At 43.6% G+C, this 20,744-nt stretch overlaps 1 protein-coding gene across 1 annotated transcript in view; it reads right to left on the reverse strand.

Moving 5' to 3' along the window:
* Positions 1 to 794: 794 nt before the first annotated feature.
* The window catches only part of MYL3 (myosin light chain 3), a 35,426-nt gene continuing 15,476 nt past the window's right edge, over positions 795 to 20,744 (reverse strand). Inside the window, exons 3-8 of the mRNA XM_040593214.1 lie at positions 14,249 to 14,276; positions 9,853 to 10,002; positions 8,548 to 8,721; positions 6,541 to 6,618; positions 5,172 to 5,207; positions 795 to 1,619 (exon numbers count right to left, since the gene is read on the reverse strand). Of these exons, the coding sequence (XP_040449148.1) occupies positions 5,179 to 5,207; positions 6,541 to 6,618; positions 8,548 to 8,721; positions 9,853 to 10,002; positions 14,249 to 14,276 (459 nt within the window). The 3' untranslated portion in view covers positions 795 to 1,619; positions 5,172 to 5,178. The remainder of the gene's footprint in view (positions 1,620 to 5,171; positions 5,208 to 6,540; positions 6,619 to 8,547; positions 8,722 to 9,852; positions 10,003 to 14,248; positions 14,277 to 20,744) is intronic.

Raw genomic sequence — 20,744 nt, forward strand, 5'->3', positions numbered from 1 at the left:
CCCCCGGCACACTGGAGCAGACCTAGATGGTGATCTCATGGCCTTATCAGTGGCTGTTCAGTGCATGGCTGTGTGCAGGAATGATGCTTCACAGGTGGTTTCTTCAAAACTAGTGACACATAGTGACAACTTTTTTTGTCACTTACTTCCACCTTTGTGTACAGTTAATCCAGGCTGGGTATAAGACATTCCTGTCATCATGAGCATCTTTCTACTCCTCCCTCTGCACTATCTTGTTGAATTTCCTTTAGGATTTTATTGTTATTGCCATCAGCTTGATAGTGCATTTAGCTCTCTAACTGCTGATTTTCTATTATGGCTATTCAATGGTACATTTTGTTACAGCTCGTATATTCATGTAATTTGATAGTTTGTGTTCTCTCGTTCATAGCAATTCTTCTCTGCAGGGATGACCTATTCAGTCATTGCTATGCAGTTTGCATCCTGGTATTCCAATGTTCCACTGATTATCTTTCCTCCACCAAGTTCCCAAGTTGTCTGTTTTAACAATTCCTCTTGCTTAAATGGAGTGTTCATATTCAGATTTTTTTTGTATTTCCCAACAAAGTGTACCAGCTTGTAGCTTCTCCTTTTTCCAGCCCCAAAGGATATATTGTTGGTTTGGGGTTTTTTTACTTTTAAAATTATTATTCCCCAGAAAATCAGCCAGATTAATCCATCTGCTTTTTCATGCTTCTCAACTTGCATTTGCCTCTACTGAGGTTTTTCCCAACAGCATTTATTTCCCATTTCCCCTTCCCTCACACAGACATAGAAACAATGATGAAACCAGCTGACAAAGAATCCCATGTTTTACTGTGAAAAGCTACAGGACCAAGATTTGTATATTAGAACAATTTCCAGTTTGCATTGGGAAAGACTTTTTACTTGTTTCATAGGTCAGACCGTTGGAATGGGAAGTAATCCTTGTGGAGAAGAGATGCCTTTTAGCAAACATTGTGTATACTTCTGGTTTTGCTTTGTTTTTTCCTTTTACATCTTATGTGTTAACGGTGGTATCTTCCAAAGCTGAGAAACACGTGAACAATGTGTGTTTGTTGCTGATTGCTGGGCATTCTACTTTAACTCTTTTTCTCTAAAGACTGAGAGTATTTCTTGTACACATGAGATTTATATGATTGGTTTAGTTTCTTTTCTCCCTTACTCTCCTACAGCTGTTTTTTAACAAATGCAATAAACACAAGAGAAAGGTCCAGTTGTTTTGGAAGGAAGAGGGGAGGGAAACATATGGCTAAATGACAAATAAGTCTTTTGGTTGATTTAGTAATGAAAAAAATTACTCCCCTTTAATCCCCTCTCACCTAACAATTTTGTATTGCTGTTTATATTCTTTATCAGCAAAAAATTACAATGCCCAGGTATTCAAAGTTCTGATTCCAGTTCCTTCAGTTTCCTGAGTGTATTGAATCTCCACAGAGGCTACCTTCTTCCCATGAAGAAAAAACACAAAGCAAACAAAAAAAAACGTTTATCCAAGTAACTTCAAGGACAGCACATTTTGTAGCTCTGTAATGGGAATCGGGGCTGAAAAATGAGAAGACATTCCATTACATCGAAATCCAAGGCCAGCATCTGGGGTTCTCGGCACCAATCTTGTTCTAAAAATAAATTTATTTATAAGCATTAGAGGAAGAAAGAAGAAACAAACAATGCCACTGGGAATCGGCTTCAGTCATCCTCACGCATCTGTACTCTGCTCATCAGCAGTGAGCCTGCAGCTGATGTCTCTGCACATCTGTGTAGATGTGGACACCAAAGAGCAATGGCATAACATGACAGAATATGCTCGGTCACTCCCAACCCCACAATCTTACACTCAATGTGTAAATGATGGGCAAAACATGGGAAGCAGTGATATGGAGAGGCAATATAGCCATGTCAGACATTAAGCCAGGGTAAAGACTCAGCTTTCCAGAAAAACAGTCCAGCTCCTGAGCCACTAGACAGTTTCTCCTACTTCTGTTATCCCTCAGTCTTCCATCAGTAATGTCTGAGCACAGGGATTTCTCTTTGCTAACATCTAGATTTCAGGCAGGATCCAGCTCCCAAACCATAAGCATCTGAGGCAATCTGAGAGCCCCAAGGTGCTCAGAACATCCCCATACAGATAGTAAATATGATGCAGTGCTGGCAGGACAATTGTCCTCAGCATTGGCAGCTGGAATCACTGCATCTGTGTCCCTTCTCCAGATGAGGTGAATCACTCTGCATGCTCCATCTGACTGGATGTCCTTTAGGTCTGGAAACAGAGACACCCCACTTGCATGTAGCCACCTACTTGTAGGCATGTTAATCTGATGGGGAGCTGAGGAAGACTATGTCAGCTGGTCGAATACTGATGGCATATTCGAGGATTTCACCTACAGTCACAAATTCAAGCCACAGGGCTCAACTCACTTCCTCACACCTCAGCACCTAAAGCCACTTGAGATGTCCTAGCGTACCCTGCCTGGCTGCCAGCTGCCAGCAAGTACCAGCCTGCCATGGGCTGCGTCCCGTCTGTGAGGCCATGGACATAAGAGACCCCTGGAGCACCTCAAACACCACCATGGACCTGCATGTGGGGCACTGAATTGAGCCTCTGTGTACACAAAATACAGGCTGCCCCTCCAGCTGTATTGCTCCACTACCTCAACTTGTAAGTTTGAAGTTAAATAAGGTGGGTTTGTAACACAGGATTTGTGTTAAAGTGGGTATCCAAACAACTCTGACAACATCCAGCCTGCTCCCAATGTTCTTCCCCATTATTTTGGGCTGTTTGACCAGCTGCCATGAATGGGTATGCACCCAAGAGATGGACCATGAGATAAGGTTGACCATGCTCATCACATATGCCATCACACGGCAGGGGAAGGGTTCTGTGCATTGCCTTCACGGGGGTCCGGGGATCCACGTAGTTTGATGCACGTACCCCACAGCCCTGCTCCACACTGCAGCGGTCACTGGACCACGAGTGGGGTACGGTGCTTTCTCACATAGCTAGAAAGCACAGCTGTGTTTTTCACATCACTGTGTGAGAAAGCTTGATGTGTCCTGCTGCCTGTGTCCTGCCCTCACACTCCCTACACCGAACAGTGTAAGCAGCAGATGTGTAGCCAGTCTGCGAGTGTTTCCTACAGCAGTGCCTGCTGTGAAGGAAGACCAATTGTCTATAATCCTGCAGAGCGTTGACCCTGGGGGGGCTGAAAAAAACAGTGGAAGAGGCACTAATTGAGGATGTAATTGATTACTCTGTGTTATAAATAGTATGTAGCACCTGGGGCAAGCCAGTGGAGAGGCTGTATACAAGAAAAGTCAATATAGACTAGTCACAACAACTACACTCAGAAAATAAACAAAAAAGCAAAGACATAGTTCAGTTCTTCTACTGGGATACATCTTTAGCTTTCGTCCAGCATGTGGGAATGGCCAAGAAACACAAGCCCCTACTTTATTTTTGCATGCAGATCCAGATTCCCACTGAATTCAAATCCAGAGTTTGGGGATGTGTTATATGCTCTATGGCAAAGGGCCATCGCCCTTTCCAGGGTAAAGACTGCATTCATCTTTCCCTAACCACGCCACCAGCAGCACGGCAAGGAGTGGAAGGTGCCACCACTGAATGATGCCTATCATGGTTCATCAGTGCATCAGTGGCACATCGCTTCTGTGTGAGCCAGGAGCCCTCAGCTCCCTTTCCAAAAACCCCATAGGCAAAGACCCTCTTGCTGCCCCCTGTGCTGCAGCTCCAGCCCTGTGCCAGCTTTACCGCTCACCACTTGTCTTCTTCAGGGGCTGACACTGCTTTAGGTGACTAGAATGACTTCTGGCATTGGAATGGGAATTTCCCATGACCATGGGTTAGGATAGGATTAAGGATTGAAAATGCCTAAACAACAAATAAGGATCATGCTAGCTGTGGGATTACCCACTAGGGCTGTGGGCCAGTCCAGATCTTTGAAATCAAAAACTGGGAGCCATTACTGGAAAACTGAGTGTATGCTCAGAGAAGATTAACGCCTTTAAGAAAAAAACCTGGACCATAATAAGGAAACCACTCATCTTTTTTAGCCAGTTTACATTTTGTTCAAATATGTCTTGGAACAAAAGTCCCCAAAATCTGGATCTGACTCCTGCTTCACTTCCTCCCTGGGGTGTCAGTGAACATGATCAAAAGTCACCACACAACTGACGGGCCTCAGTGGGCTGGGATAATGTCAGCACCAAAAGCAAAACAAAGCCAGTCCTGGTCAGGACAGAGTAGAAAAATAAACCAAAGTAGAAGAAAAAAAAACAACAACAAACCAACAAAACTAAAACAAAATCCAAAACAACCAGTACAGATCTGAAAGAAGCCATTGCTTTTCCCAGTTTATCAGATGCTTTGCAGAATAGATGGAGTTGGTTAGTTCTCAGGTCAGACCTTCCCCAAGAGCTGAACAGAGATAAATAATGGTGATTGCCAGTTGAAAACAGCGGGCATCTTTTCCAGGAATACAAAAATAAATGATGACCAGGAAATACTGGAAATGAAGTTCAGCTCATTTGCAATGGCGAGACAGAGATACCCTTAACGGTACTGTGGTTTGGAGAACACTACTGAATAAAGCCAGAAGATGTGCTGGACAAAGCTTGTGTCTTTTCCTGGAAAACCAAGCCATTTGCCAGGAGATGGTGGGAGCCAGATTTATGGAAGGACAATAATTATCCCCCTAGTATAGCTTCAGCACTATAAGCATGCATTACTCCTTCTTACCTACTTTTCCTTGTATCCTTTGCCCACTCTTTCCCTGTTCAGCTCAGTTCTATCTCCTTGCCTTTTTAGAAGTCTAGGAGCAGGGACTTGTAAGTGGACATGAAAAACATGCATCCTTTGAAGCTTCATCATAAAAGAATGAGCACTTGTTCTTTGGAAATCAAATCCTTTTAGGATGTATTATGTTTGACTTTTAAAATAAAGGCATCCAGATTTACTAGACAATTGCAGAAAGGTCACTGCTTTTCTGTCCGCTTAATAGGATGAAGACAACATTTTACTCATCTTTGTCCTACTTCCTTGTACAACATGCTGAAAATATTCACTCTCATTAGTCACTTACATATTCTGCAAGCCCCTCTCAGATGCCCAAACCAAAATAACAGGATATGCAAGCAGGACAGAAGAGACTCACCTGACATTCAGTTAGCCATGATGTGTTTCACAAAAGCTGCAAACAAGAGAAAGAGAAGGGTCATTATCAATTCCCTTTCATTGAATTCATTAATGTCCTGGATATCTCAGCTTGGTTGGTATTTAAATTCACTCTTCTTGCTTCCTCTGATGCAATGAAGACCACACCACTTTGTAACTGAGATTCCAGACACCAGGTGCTAAATGCTTTGTAAGTCCTTAAGTTAATATCTATACAGTGCAGAGTAGCCAGTAATCTAGGTAGCCAGTGGAAATGAACACACACACCAGTCCATCCATAGCTTGCTCAATCCCTTACCCCTGGCGGCCATATGGAACTGGCTTTCCAAAACATACAGCCATGAGAAGCTCTGGGTCCTCATCTCGCAAGGCTTTCAAGACTTCAGCACGTTTGTACTAAGTCGGGGTGCATGAAGGTGCCTCTGGAGTGAACCTCCAGAATCCACAGAAGGTCACCAAGTCAGGTACCATGACTAAATCTCTCCAGTGAACTCAGGTTTACAAACAAACAAGGTATTTCAAAGTCAAATTAAGCTTTTGTTTCAAAAGGGTTTGGGTTCTGTTCTTCTCCATTTAAAAAAAGCATTCATTACATATAATTTTGAAATTCAAAAGGAAAGGAAAAAATAAATTTTGTAGTAAGGAATTTCTTTTTTCCTTCCCAATAAACCCCCATGCTATGAATTCCTCTGAATTCAGCATTAGTTCATGAGTCATTTGATTGGGTAAATCTACAGTTTTCTACCAATAAACTACTTGTAAGAAACGTTTCCCTGAGCTCAGATCACTAGTATTTGTAAACAGGAGACCACCAACCCAAACGTTCATGAAAGCAAATATAACAGACTGGCTAAATCACCAGGATGATACAAATAGTCACCAGTTAACCTTACAAAGGACTCAGCTGTGTAGGAAAGCATGGGTTCATGATTCCTACCACAACGTTGTGGTTTTATTGAACAGCCTGAACCACATAGGCTTGTAAGACGTAGGAGAGAACCATGGTTCACATACTCATTATTTTCTTTTTTCCCCCGAGTTTTTTGAGGAAAATCTAATTATTTAGAAGGAAGTCTCAAGATGTATGTGTATCTGTTTCTGAGAGGACCAGGAACTGTGGGAGCAGGTAGAAAAAATAATGTAAAAAATTTTAAAAACAGGCAAACAAAATAAGAATATACAGTCCCACCTCCTGAAAGGGCCATGGCCATCAGATATGAAAAATACAAGTAACCTTCAACAAATAGGATATATCAGAAACATTATAGATTCTGAATTGGTCTATAATTTGGAAAAGCACACATCCTACTCCACATGAGCACTGCTGGGACCAGGGTGATCATACCTACCTTCATAGTTGATACAGCCATTGGCATCTTCCTGGCCAGCCATCAGCTTGTCAACTTCCTCTTCAGTCAGCCTCTCACCTGGGTGGAAAGCAAAAGGCCTGTTTGGTACCTGGGCCCTTTTAAAAGAATTTATGAATCACAGTTCAAAGAAACAAAGAATACCAAAAAAGAGTGAGAGAGGAGAAGGGGTGATTTTTCTCTTCAGCTTAATTTGTGGTGCTGACAGCTGGGAAAGATACTTTTGTACTTGCAAACTGAGAAAATTTGATCTAAAAACCAGAAAGACAGAATAAATATGGAAACCCACATGATAGCATGTTCATATATGCATTTTTCTAAGAATAAGCTTGCTCAAAGTGCCAACTCTTGAACGCTTTAGTCACTTTTCAACCAAGTCCTCACTAAGAAAACTCTTAGTAGAGTCACCAACTAGTTTGCCTCTGAGTTTGAGGTTTAGGAAGATTCTAAGGTCAAACTTAGGATGTGTGATTTGGAACAGTGATCCAGTCCATTTAATTTAGTTATCCAAATATTAGGTGCCTATTTGCCTATAAAGGCTTCATTTTGCTTAAGCAGAGATCAGCCCAATCCATCCACTTATTCTGATATTAGGCACTGATTTTAGGATGAGATAAATGAGTTCCAGAAAGGTAAACAAGAGATCTGAGGGTGATTTCAGCTGAAATCATAGAAATAGAAATAAAATAAAAAGCGTTGCGTGTGCCCTGCTACTCGTGTTCCACTTTTCCATCACTGAGTTCTAGCCCACAGGAACAAGTCCTCAGCTGATGTGAACCTGTGAAAATTTAGCTGATTTTTTTTAAAAACTGAGCAAAAAGCATGCTAATTTACAGAATATTTGACTGTGGTTGTGAAGAGATGCCACTCTAAATAGAACTGTTAATTCTTAAAACTGAAATACTGAACAGAACTGTTACTTCTTAAGATTGAAATACTTCCTATCAGTGCTTGAAAATCTGAATTGCCACATTGCTCTGGATTACTGGAAATAGAAGGGTAAGTACCAACATATTTCTTGAAGTACTTGAAACTCCCAAAACTGCCCAGAGTGGTTTCTTTGTCCCCAGTAAGGTTAGACAGGGCATCAGTCCTGACCCCGTGGGATTTGTTTTGTCATTGTTGAATTTGGTCCCCAAACCGATCCGATAGCGCCATTGATGAAAATAGCATTGCTGGCTTTTCTTAATCCCTGTGTCATTAATGGGCACGGATGTGTCACTGAACAAAAAAAGGTTTGGCTTCTTGAATTGACATCGCAGGTCAAAACCTGTCACTGGAATCCCTCAGTCTAAATCATATCTCTTTTGTAAAGGCTCATCCTTTTTTAAAAATAGGGGAAAAACGCTAGTGGTGGAGGCTGATCTTGAGAAATGCTTACTGGATTCAGATGACAACATGTCACTGCCTTCTAATCCAAATTGGAAACCTGTCATTTAGTTACAGCCAGATTTTCTGACTCGCACTTACTCTGTTGTCGTCACTTTCTGTGAAAAACTGAGCTTCTGAAATAAAAATTTGAAAGGACAGACAAATATTGATCCCTCCTTTAAAACCAGAAGCTTTCCATTTCAGAGACGCTTCTGTTAAACAGATGCCTGATAAAGTAGTGCTGCATCTTCGAACTCTGCTTGAAGGTGCAGAAAAATGGAGAGAAACACTAAAAGAATAGATGGGGTTTCCAATGGCTGGATCATTTTGTGGTGATAGAAATATGTTTGTTGGAGAAATAAAATGCTAGAACGGAGAAGGAAGAAAGGAGGGAAGGAAGGAAGGAAGGAAGGAAGGAGGAGAGACAAATATTTGAGCTATAAATCAGTGATTTTTAGCTTCATTATTAAAGAACTTTCTTTAAGCTTTATAACTGAGGACAGTGTAACAACTGAAGTCTTGCCCAGTCATTTCCTCCATAAAGGTCACCCATAGTGATACAAGCTGTATGGGAAAGACCTCAGTGATGAAACTGCATGAGGAAAAGCTTTACCTTACCCAAGGTAGCCAAAACATGGCGAAGTTCAGCACCCATCACCGTTCCATTTCCCTCCTTGTCAAACACGCGCAGACCCTCCACAAAGTCCTCATAGGTGCCGGTGTCTTTCGTCTTGGCAATATGCTGGAGCATCGGCAGGAAGGTCTCAAAGTCGATCATCTTGGAGTTCATGTCTACAAATACACAGATGGAAATGAAATTTTTGGTGGATTCTGGGAAAGCTGAGGACTAACCATGGGGCACCCACCATGGGTAAGTGATGAGGGTAGCAGAACTGTGGCAATAAATTCTGGCTAAAGGGCAGAGAAAAGCATAGAAATATCATAAGTACAAATGGAAGAATGGGTAGAGCAGGAAAGGGATCTGGAAAAGAGAGAAACAGGAGTTTTTAATAGATAGATAGCTATCTCCTACTACCTGACATCCTTAAACATCAAGGGGGGGAAATGCTGTTAGGCTCCCAGGGCTGTTCCATGCAACATAAAAGCATGGAACTAAGCAGAAGACAGTAAAAGAAGCTCATTCCCAATACAAAATCAGCTTTGCTTTGCAGCCTTGTAACGCAGAGATGTTTAAAACTGTACTGGGAGAGGAGCTTCAGAGGGAATAGGCAGGAGCAGGGCTGCATATCCCACTGCTTCCTGGTTCTTTGCCTTTCAAGAGGATCAGAGGACACTTTGTTCCCGTATAACTCCTTGTCCTACCTGCCACAGTGTCACTGCCATATCCCGACATATCGTGGCTGTTGAACGAGGGCCTGAGAGTCAGTTACACCCCAGTGGAAGGAAAAGATGGATGGAATGTAAAAAATGCCTGAATTTAGATAGAGTCTGAGAGAGATTTCCTTTGTTCTGAAGAGATATCCAGTGTATGGTGAAGGTGAAGGGAGATATTACTGCAATCATGACAGACCTTCTAACACATACTTTTGCAGAACAGACTGTGTCCTCACAATCAGTCTATCCCTTTGTTTCTTTGGATGTCTTCAAAATGACTGTGTTTTTAGTAAACACCTGTGAATGCCTGTCAGCAAAGCAATTTTAAAAGGCAAAAGCTTCTCATTGTAAAACACATTGACACACAGGGCCATTCAATTAATTCATTCCCCTAAATTTGAGACAATTATATTGACTGCAAGACCATTTTTTGCCTCATTTACTTTTCTGCTAGCAATTTGCAAAGGCTGTTCCATATCCTTTCCCATTTCACAATGAATCTTTCATCAGAAAATGGAGACATCATCTGCTTCATGAATAATTCTTAGAGTGATCTTTTGCAAAACAAACACAGAGGAGGGCACCAACCTTCTGGTTTGGGTCTGCCAAGCACTTTCATGACCTCAGCCTGGGTTGGATTCTGCCCCAAAGCTCTCAAGACGTCTCCACATTGCGCATATGTGATTTTCATCTCAGATTTAGGAGTCCGGTCAAAGAGTGAGAACGCTTCCTTAAATTCTGGAAGACAAAAAAGATGAAGTCAAAGCAAGCCTAGACCTTCCCCCTAACTAACTCTGCCTGACCCTTTTATTTTGCAGCTTGGGAACAAGTTTGATGAGCTTTGCTGTTGCTGTTATCTGCGATGTTTGTGTTCCTCCTCCCCTGCATTTTCTGGTTCAATCAGGGAATGGAATTGCAGAGGTCAGATGCTCTTCTCGTGGTATTTCCGTCTCAGCTAACATTGGGGAGTAGAGAAAACCTTATCGAAATGGTTGGCCTTGAGAGCTTTCCAGCTCATCTGGAGCACTCAGGATGGCACAGAATTCAATAGCAGTTCTGCTCATTAGCTAACTGGATATTATATTCAGCATTATACACTTAGCACTGACAAAGCCCACTGAGATAAAGGAGCACCTCTATTAGCAGGTAACGAGATATGCCATGGTAACCTACTGGAATTATCACACAGCAAAGAGTCTACTGGTGGAGGAGGGTGAAGGTAATTGGAAAACCTTGTAACGGAGCAACTGTTGTATGTAGCAGTGTCAAGGAGCGGATCTAGAAGAATCCTCAGATTTTCCTTTTTTCTAGCACTCAGACCAATTGCACCTGGAGAAGTAAGGTTTGGTATGCCATCAGCTATGGATAGCAGCCACATTTCATGTGTGGAGATGCAATCATTCCCTCCAGCTGCCTGCTTTCCCTCTGTGTACCCACACAGCATGCTTCCCCTTGCAAGATGGTCAGCTCCCCTCCACTACGTCCTTGTGAACATATCCTCGTGTCTTCTCTTCACTTCTGGCTGAAGAGGGAGTGCCTTTCCACTGCGAGCAAAAATATCTTGACAAGAGCTATCTCCCAGGGACCATGGGAGAGGGTCCCTGTTCTGCCACTAAGGACATGTAGATGTGGTGGTGGGTACGCTGTAGTGTTGGGCTTGGCAGTGCTGGGTTAACAGCTGAACTTGATGATTTTAAAGGTCTTCTCCAAACTAAATAATTCTGTGATTCTATGATTCTGATTAATGAGGTCAGTGCAGGATCCCAGGGGAAACCTCCCCAGACACACCAGTTACTCAGGTTCACCTCTCCCTATTTATCCTTTACTGAACACATTGCGTAGTGCACGGTCTGTGAGTGATCACAATTATTCCTTTGGCTTTAAAGCTGTGAATCCCTGAACCTGCCCCTTGTCCTGCTGTTACTCTTCTGTATATTTCCCCTCCACTCTCCAAACACAGGGAGGCTATCTCTTTTTCCCTAGATCCTGCCTAATTCAACCATGCACTCTGCATGTCAGATTTTCCCTGTCTTTCCCCTCTCAGTTCCTTCTCCTCCTCATTATTCCACCTCCCTCTTTTTTCTTTCTTCTTCTTTGCTTATTTCCCTCTCTTCCTCCCTTTTCCAGTGTTGCTGGGATTTCCTCTCCCTTTTTCTCCATCCCTTTTCATTTTTATCATTCCGCTCATATTTTACTCATTTCCTTCTTCATCCAACACTTTCAAACAATGATGCATTTTCTCATTTTGGACTAACTAACACTCCCCTTGTTTTCTTCGTTGCATTCTCCTCTTTGCTCCTCCTTTCTTTCTTTCCCTGCCTCTCTCTCCTGGATCTTTGCCTCCATCACTGGCCGGAGCCCAGGTCCCACTGGCAGCCCTCACTCCAGCAGAGGGCAATAGTGGATTTTCATGGGTTCCTTGCTGACAGTGGAAGGGGGCCAGAAACCCACTCCGGGCTCTCTCCTTTCCTGAGGGTCTCAGCAGCTGAGGTGGATGACAAATACACCTAGCTCCCCAAGCTACTCATCTGCCTGCACTTACCTACCCCCTGAGACCAATTGCCTGAGCACCCTGCACACCACCTCCTAAAGGTTTACAATTCACCATAGTCACAGACAGTTCACATTTCTCTTTTCTTTTCTTTTCTTAAAAAATAATTTTAAATCAGATGTAGCCGCTTCATTGGCCTGTGCATTTGGAAACCCCATTTAGTCAATATACAGAAGCAGCCCACCTTTTTTTTTTTTTTCATTTGCATTTGCTGGCATAATGCAAGTTTCCATTAAAGCAATGAAACCAGCATGGCTACAGTCTCCTTTGTCCTCCTGCTTGCCACTGGCAGGTGCAGTATATATTTTCAAATGCCTAATTACTACCTATCTTCTCATCTTGAATAGCTCATATGCTTTTCTTTTAGCAATTCAGGGGGCTGAAGAGGCCAGAAATCCAGTTAAGTAAATACACATGCCACGACCAATGAATTCCACTCGCAGCTGAGGCAGGAGGACATGTAAAGACAGTCGTGTTACACATGGCTTCACCCACAGACCACTCTTCTCCTTCTGAGAGTGCTATTTTGGGGGCTAACATAATAATGAATCCTTGCAGGGAAGTAAGTCTGGTTGACAAAGTCTCTTCCTTAGCAAGAAGAAGAGGTTTAGAGTATTCTAGAAGATAGGTCTGGAAAAGACCATGAGATGCTGTGTTGTCTGTTTCTCCTCGATCACTTCAATTCAGAATCAGTTGCCAGAAAAGCAGTTGGGTCCATGGTGATAGAAAGGAACTGTGGAATTGACTGATGAGCAGTGCTTTTCTGCTCTGTTTTCAGCTGATGTTCAGGCCATTAGGCACTCCTTCCAACAGCTCCTGGCAGAACCTATGAACCAACTGGGGGATTAACCTTGATGGGATTTAATGTTTCTCCCCAGTGCTAGCAGACAGTACAACTCTGTTACGCTGTTGTAGCAGGCCTGGAGGTCTCATAGCCTTTCCCACACAGATGATGTTATCTGCTTCCTGCCCCGTGGCTCTCCTTTTGACATTTCAAGGACATCCTATCGCACAAGCCCTGGATTCCCAGCTTTTCTCTGCGTATGCAGTCAGTACAGCTAGACCAGAAGGCAGCTGTAAGAAGAACAGAAGAAAAGAAAGATGCAACTTTCTGTTTCTAGAGATGGTCCACATCTGCTCTAGACTGGCTACCTTCTATGGCAGCCCTGGGTTTGCTCCAAATTTGTAATTTCCTCTCCATTCCAATGGGTTGATGGCCAGCAAGCATCCCATTTCTTTCTGAACAAGTCTTTCCCCATTCTCTAGTAAAGCCTCTAGAGCTAGTTCTCCTCAGAGAAAGACACAACAAGGAATATAAACTAGGTAGGTCCTATCCAGTCCCCAAAACATTAGGTGGTGAGAGATCCAGCTGTTGTGTGCTGCTGGAATAGTTCAAAGGTTTGTGGCTCAGAATTGTCCTTTTCCTACAGTTGTCTGGTGACTTTGGGACCAGAAGAGGGGTGGTTCCCCAAAATTAACTGTTTCCTCCAATCATTATTTATTTTTGACTTGTTGGAAAATAGAAACTGAAGACATTAAGGGGGGCTTGAACATCCCAAGGTAATGTTGGAAATCTGTGGCAAAACCTCAGTCTCTAAGATATTATGACATTTGGTTCCAGTTCAGAAAACCCTTCTTTATCTCTCCTCTCTGAATCAGCCTTTTTTTTTTTTTTATCTGTTCTAATTAAGCCATTTTCTGATACCACCTTCCACAGGCTCTACCAAGTTCTGCCAAGTGTTTAAAGACCAAAGCAAAATTCTGCCAGATGTTTGACTCTATCTACCAATTATCCCTTAAGTAAAAAGCAGACTGGTAGTTGAGGAAAAAGGGGACAGCTGCAGTGGTAGCATTCCCAGCGTGAGGTTTTAGTATCAGTTTCTTGGGCTGGGACAAAGGTTTCAGAAACAAATGCTGATGTTTTGCTTTGAAAGAAAAAAAACTGCCGTCACTGTCATTATTTGCTGGTTTCTGGAGAGCTGTTACAATACGGTAACACATTAAAATCTGACTGAATATAGGGAAAAGTTCTCAGAAGCTGAGTTGGGAGACTTTGTCTTGAAAGGCTTGATATTTTGTTAGTGGTTTGTTTTGTTTGGTGGTTTTTTTTTAAAGAAAGAGCATATATTGGGACTGAGGTTTTGGGGGTGTGTTTTTTTTTTTTCTTTGTTGGTTTTGCCTCATCAGCAGTGGAGCTGATGTTTACTTCAATGATACAAGTACGTACTCTGCATGATGCATGCCTTTCCCCCTTTTCTCTTGACCAACTCAACAGAGTATTTTGAGGAGGGACAGAGCAGGAGCAAAGCCATCAGTTAAAGCACAGCCTTCTCAAGACAGCTCCAAGACGGCACCCATGTTCACCCCAGCACTGGCCAGCGCTTCCCAGTGATGGTATTTACTGTGCACAGAAGAGAAACACATCTTCCTTACCTTCAATTTGATCAGGGGTGAATTCAACCTGAAAGAGACAAAGAATAACAGCCAGATAAAAATCACAAAACTGAAGCAAATAAGAAGAGCGCTGGTTTAGTCTCTGTCTTATGGTTCAGGGTGTTTGTTCATGAGGTTCATGTGGAAGGTTCATGAAAGAGAATGGCTCATAACTCCATGAAAAGAATTTTATAGAGCCTGTAGGTTCTTGTTCCTTCCTCTTTCACCTTCCCCAATCCCCAGCCCCACCTTTAGGACCTCTGCCCCCACCACAAGGCTTCAGATGCCCTTTGTCCATTCTTCTGCTGCTCCTGTGCTCCTGCAGCAGTCTCTTTCCCCTGTCCCAAGTGACTCCTCACCACTGATGTCCTCTCCAGAGATGATTAGGGTAGCACCATGGCAAATGCCACCGAAAGGGTTTTATCTGTAAACAGATGGGGATCCACTATCCATAGCCTATTTGAGTGGAAGAACTAGGAGGTATCATGTGAAGCTGGCATGAATCGGGCTCAAAGGAAAGCAAAGGAAGTGGTTCTTTGCTCTTACAGCTGAATTGCAGAGAGCTGGTCATGGGATACTGCAAATGTTCACAGCCTACATGTGTGTAAAGGGTCACAGGACAATTTCCTGGATATCTATTTCTGTAGAGTACAAAATGTACAGAAATACTTAGCTTAGGAAGTCTCTGCCTGAGGTTTAGAAGAGCATTTCAGGGAAGTTTTCCCCAGTTCTTGTACCTTTTCCTAAAGCATCCTCTAATAACCACTGCTGTATTATATTGGACAACTCTCTGGACCTTGCTCTGACTCTGCCGTCTGCCTCTTGTTTTCTCATCACTTCATAATTCCTCCTTTTTCCTAAGTTTTAGTGTAGTCCCACTCCCTATTTTTACACGGCACAGCCTTCTAGCAGCTCTGGATTCCAAAAATGCTACAAGATGCCAACAGACTGCTGCTGAGCTCAAATGCAAACCAAGGAAACACAATGTCAGAACGTGAGGTCCAAGCTTCTGAATGAACAGGCATCGGTCAGCAATGTGAATTTACATGAGTTTACACCAGCCTTCAAGGAAAACCAACAAGGTGGGTGTCTCTGCTGATGGGGACATTCCTTCAGTGCAGGAAGACTGGCAGATTGCCCTTATAGTGAACAAATAAATAAGGAGAAACCATATTTTGGTATGCATAAACATGCAAATGCATACATGCAAAGCATACGCTTGGGACAGATCTAACAGCACATAAATACACACCCTTGGAAGCATTCCTCTGTGGACATATGTGACACTTCCCCCCTCCCCAACATATGTACGACCCCACACATTTTGGGTCAGACTTTCCCTATGAAGCTGACCACCTCTCCGTGTTTAGTATCGTATTTTGTTCCTTGGTAGCAAAACAGCCAAGTGGGACATAGGCACTGTGAGAAACTCAAACACAAACTGTTTTCTTGTTTCAAGATGAAACGCAACATGATACATCCCTTTATCATCTACTTGGGATTTTTGTAATATTAAAGGGCAGAGCTGTTGTAACTCCCCAGCTCTCCAGCCAGGACGGCTGTGACACGGCAGAGCATCGCAACACTAACCTCTTGATTCCACCCAGGGCTCAGTGGACAGGTCCCGGACACTTTTCTGTCGCCAGGTTCCCTGAGCAGCACAAGGAGCTCTAGCATTCAGAGGACACAATGAGGGTCTACAACAGGACAGATACAGACATCCCCAAACTCTTCTTTCCTCCCAGCGTCTTGCCTGTCTCTCCCTACCATAGTGTTTGTGGGCGTCTTGTGGCTTAGAAGGAAGAACCAGAAAACTGGTGGACTTGGAAGGCAGAACTCCACACTAATCCTGCAGCTGTTGAAAATCAGGCCACTATTTTTGTGTCTGCCCTGTTCAGTCCTTACCTGAACTAGCTCGTTCAGGGGATTATCACTTTGTACTTCTCACTCATGATTTACCTTGAGTGAAATCTAATTAATAAAATAGTTACCTAAGTGGCAGCCAGGAGGCTGTCTGGAACAAAGCATTTAAAGAATGCAATAAAGAAGCCCCCAGAACAACAGCAATGCTCTTCCTTTTCCTAACACAAGGAGGGGTCCAAACACATCTTTGTCGTGAAAATTATAATCATCTAGTTTGAGTCCTATCCCAAACCTACATACCTTAGTTGAATTATAAATAAATACCCATCAGAGAACAGATTTATACAGGTGTATTGTCAGCAGAAGCCTTATGTCCAGTTTGTCTTATTATATCGAGCCTTGAGAATCTGAAGCTAATTGCATATTGAGTTTATCCAGGCATCGATAGCCCGTGTGGGTGAAATAAGGCCAGAGCGGCTGGCAATTCGTATTTAAGTCACTATGACAGATTGCTCTTGGGGAATAATGCGTCTCAGCTTTAGACGTAGATATTCGGATGTCAGTGACGCCACATTTGCTTTATACCAGTAGAAGGGAACGGGCACTTCTAGAATGTGATTTGACTTGTTTGAGGTCTGTACCCGGGGAGAAGATGAGTTATGCTTTCCTTTTCACTGAGTGGATCAATCAATTTTATAGTGACGATGTAAAGACTGTGGGCAACTAGCAAGATGTAGATGTTGTAGATGTCCTTTTCCTGATCTGACAAGTTCCACTCAGAAAGCATGAGCTGGCCCCTTGGCAGTCTGCAGCTCAGGACAAACTGTGCCAGAGCAAAAAAGGATGACTGCAAATTTCCACAGCTGGATCAAAGGGAAGGTTTGAGCTGAAGGGCTGAGTGTGCCTCACCTCTAATCATGGTCCCTATAAAACCACCACCCAGAGCTGGAGGACCATGCATGACAGCTGGCAAGGCGGTGGGCAGATGGTTCGACCATGGCTTCCTCTCAGGAGAGCTGCAGAGACGTGGGTGGCTGCTGCTGCTATTTTCTCCCCTCTCAGCACATACCACCATGGAGTTGCAGGGAAAGGTGAGTCATCATTGACCCCGCCACAAGCTATCATTGCAGATGGATGGAATGAGCTCTGGGCTATGTTTAGACTGAAGATGGCTGGGGTTTTCTTCCCCCTCCCCATCCCTCGGAACGGTGTGGAGCACACCAAACCAAAGCCATCTCCATGTACCAAAAGCAAGTGCAGAGCTGTCCATGAGGGCTGCTCCAGAGACCCTGGGCAGGAGGGCTCCAGGGGACAGGCTGTAAAAATGGGGTTCAGCTAAGCCAAGCAGCAGGCAAATGAGCCCCAATGCATTGCAGCCAAAAACAGTGGTCCACAACCATGCTTGGAGGCAGCTCTGCATCTGCTGCTCTGATGCAACAGGCGTCCAAGGGAGTGAAAGTGCCCAGTGGCATCCCTGATGGCCAGACCCACTCCTGGCCGCACACCAGCACCACCCCACACTTCAGCGAGCTTGGCCAGCAAGGCAGCCCTCATCACCTGCAGCTGGAGGCTGCGAAAACCTAGTCATGGGCTTAAGGTAAATTTGCTCTCCCAGGTATGGCTTGACATTCTCTGGCTCCTTGGAAGTAGATTAGGATGATTTCCCTTGGGGTTTTGTTTTTTCATTTGTTTGGTTTAAACATACTGGCACTTCAGAAGAATTGAGTTTCCCCTAGCATTTTTTCTGTTGGCAACTGAAATTTTAAAGCAAGGACATTCCTAGCCCTGAGGCTCACAGCAGTGGTATTTGGTACAAATCCAGGAGAGACAGAGCTCCTGACTGTTCATTTCTTCCCGCTTGTCTCCTGCCCTGATGCATGGACCGTGCTGCGTGTTCCTTGAAGACACCAGATATCTGAACTAAAATCTTTCCATAACAAAGGGGAAGCGTTATGCCAGCTTTCCTGCTGGTTTAGCAAACTTGGTTTCAAGGGATCATCACCTGGTCACTGGTGACATCAGCTGTAGCCCTAATGCTACTGTCCTCTTTGCCTAAACAATGGCATTAAGCTGGTTTTGTCGCAGAGACACCGGGAGGGATGCACGCACCCCTTGGCACTGTTAACAGCATTCACAGTTTCATCTCTCAGAATTTTTTTTTTATACACCCACAGGATCTCAATGAAGCACATAACTCTCTGCAGGATAAGTCAGACATAACCAAGTTTGAAATAAGTCCTATTAACAAAACTGTCGCTAACCACCAGTCAGGTTATTTGTGGGAAGCATTTAGACAACACAAGCAAGGAGAAGCTCCAGAAAAGAAAAAGTATTCTTCTTTTTTTGTAGTACACTGAGGAATCCTAATACAAACAGCAAAGTTTTCACTTAGCCATGGCAAGGCTAGTTTTGGAGAAGGGAAAGGGTTTGGTGTTTGTTGTTTTTGTTTTTTTATTGTGCTCTTAGGAGACCAATTTAGGAGGCAGAAATGAAGCAGATGGAAAGAGGCCCAGAAGGCCATCAAGATCAGTATCATTGTCTTGATGTTACATTTGTATTTCACAAGCATGTGTTTTTTTCCACTAAGATGTTTTTAAACCTATTAATACACATCATCCCCTCTCCCACCACTTTCTGTGCAGAGCAATTGTGATGTACATAATCTCTGTTGCCCACGGGCAAACCTTGACACATGGTCAAGTCTCATACAGCTCCATCCCTTACTGTTGTTTGATAGTCACTCCTGAGCTTTCCTCCCCTCTGCTTTCTGAAACTCTTTTGGTATGTCTGCATTTAGCTCCCAGGGTTACCCTAAGGACTATCATTATTTCTACTCAGCTCGTGATCTAATGGGAGAAGGCATGGTACAACGTAAAGATACTTGGCTGGTATATAAGCTGCGACATGTGACAGTACGAGATGCTCCACCTGGCCTTCATGGGGAACAGCTAAAATATAATGAACATTTTGCAGAATAGAAACACAACCATAAAACTCTACTGATACTCTGGTTTTGGGTTTATGTTTGGTCCCCAATGTTTTCAGAAGAAAAGTTATTTTAAGTTGGACTGAAATGATAGGTCATTTGGGAATGGCACAAATTATGTTGTTTGGGAATCAAATAGAGTACTGAATTATTGACCTTTTACAATGCCTAACTATACTGATAATGGAAGAGAAGTGAAAGTAGAAATCAATCCTTATTTTCAGCTGAATTATTGAAATCTTTCGTTAAAAAGATACGTAGTTCATGATCAGGAAAATGCAGCAAAGTCTTTGTCAAGATCATGCAGAGGATGCTGCTACATAAGGAAATATACAACCACCTTTTTTTCCAGCCTGCACTCTTTTTTACCAGAAGATGATCACCTGGAATCTTTCTTTTACCTAGGTTTCTTGAGAGCTGAAAAATTACAGCAGTGTATCACCACTGCTCTCACTATAGTCTCAGCAGACTTTATGGCTTCCAGGATACTACTTTATTTTGGAATAAATCTGGATGAGGTCTGCCATGTTGTGGCTTTTGATTCTCCTGATCCCTCAAGATGTGGATGCAAAAGCCTTGTGTGAAGGAGCAGTGTCTGGTTTGGGGTTAGGAAGCACCATTTTGGGTCTCAGAGTAACTCCACGGAATGCTCCCAGGTGGTAACAGAGCTGGAGAGTGGGAGAGCTGTGGTAGGTGCATAGCACTAAAGGTCATGGGGTGGTGAAGAACTGTGGGGAGACATGAGATCAGTGGTGCAGACAGCCTGCGAAACAGAACTGAGGAACCCGTGAGGTCCTACAGCCAGGAAAGAAATGCAACACAATCCTGAACCTCAGTACCTCAGACTACATGTGCTCAGCCATACTGTTGTGTTCTGAATCCCCAGAGTGAGGAACCGCAGCCTGATGCATCTACAGGGCACAGGTTCAGCTTTACACTTTGCAGAAAGCTTGTCCAAGCACTTGGCAACTCAGAGCAGCCTCACCTTTGGTGCTGATGCTCTGCATCCTCAGCCTGAGCTAGAACACTGGGTGGCAGTCCCCTGGCAGGGTTTCACACCCCCTTGCCCCTTGTTTTCTTGTAAACACCTTTTGAGGTTGAAGGAGCAGCGTGCTTTTCGGTCACTGTGCTTTTCCTGCTCTGGTAGTAGGCTATAAACTGATAGCTCCCTTTCTTGGATGGGGAATGCATTACCACAACTTTCCAGAGTGCAAAGGGAAATTCCAGAGCCAGAGCCTCAACAGGAGAATGACACAGCTGCTTTGGAGATCTGAGACAGCTTCTGCCAACAGCCAGCACCAGAAATATAAAACACTGTAGACTGACTGTTCTCCCTGTAGCAACATGGGTTTGGATTGTCCAGCCGTTTATCAACAGCTGGCTTCTCACCTTCTCTGCAACTCCCCCTTCACCAGCCTCACCAGCAGATGTTTGTTCAGATGTTCACAACCAGGGAAGCAATTATAAAACCCAAGAAATACCCTCTGTTAAATGCCAGGGGGAGCCTGGGGTGTAGGAGAGGTCAGATGGTGCCTGTGCCGTCTGCTGGAGTGGACAATAGTTCGTGGGTTGGGTCTGTAACAGGAAGAGCTGAGCCCCAAGGATCCAGCCTGTGAACCACACTGCAATGTTTTCCAGGGGCTTCAG

This window comes from Falco naumanni, chromosome 4 (assembly GCF_017639655.2).
Source record: "Falco naumanni isolate bFalNau1 chromosome 4, bFalNau1.pat, whole genome shotgun sequence".
In the NCBI taxonomy this organism is placed as follows: domain Eukaryota; kingdom Metazoa; phylum Chordata; class Aves; order Falconiformes; family Falconidae; genus Falco; species Falco naumanni.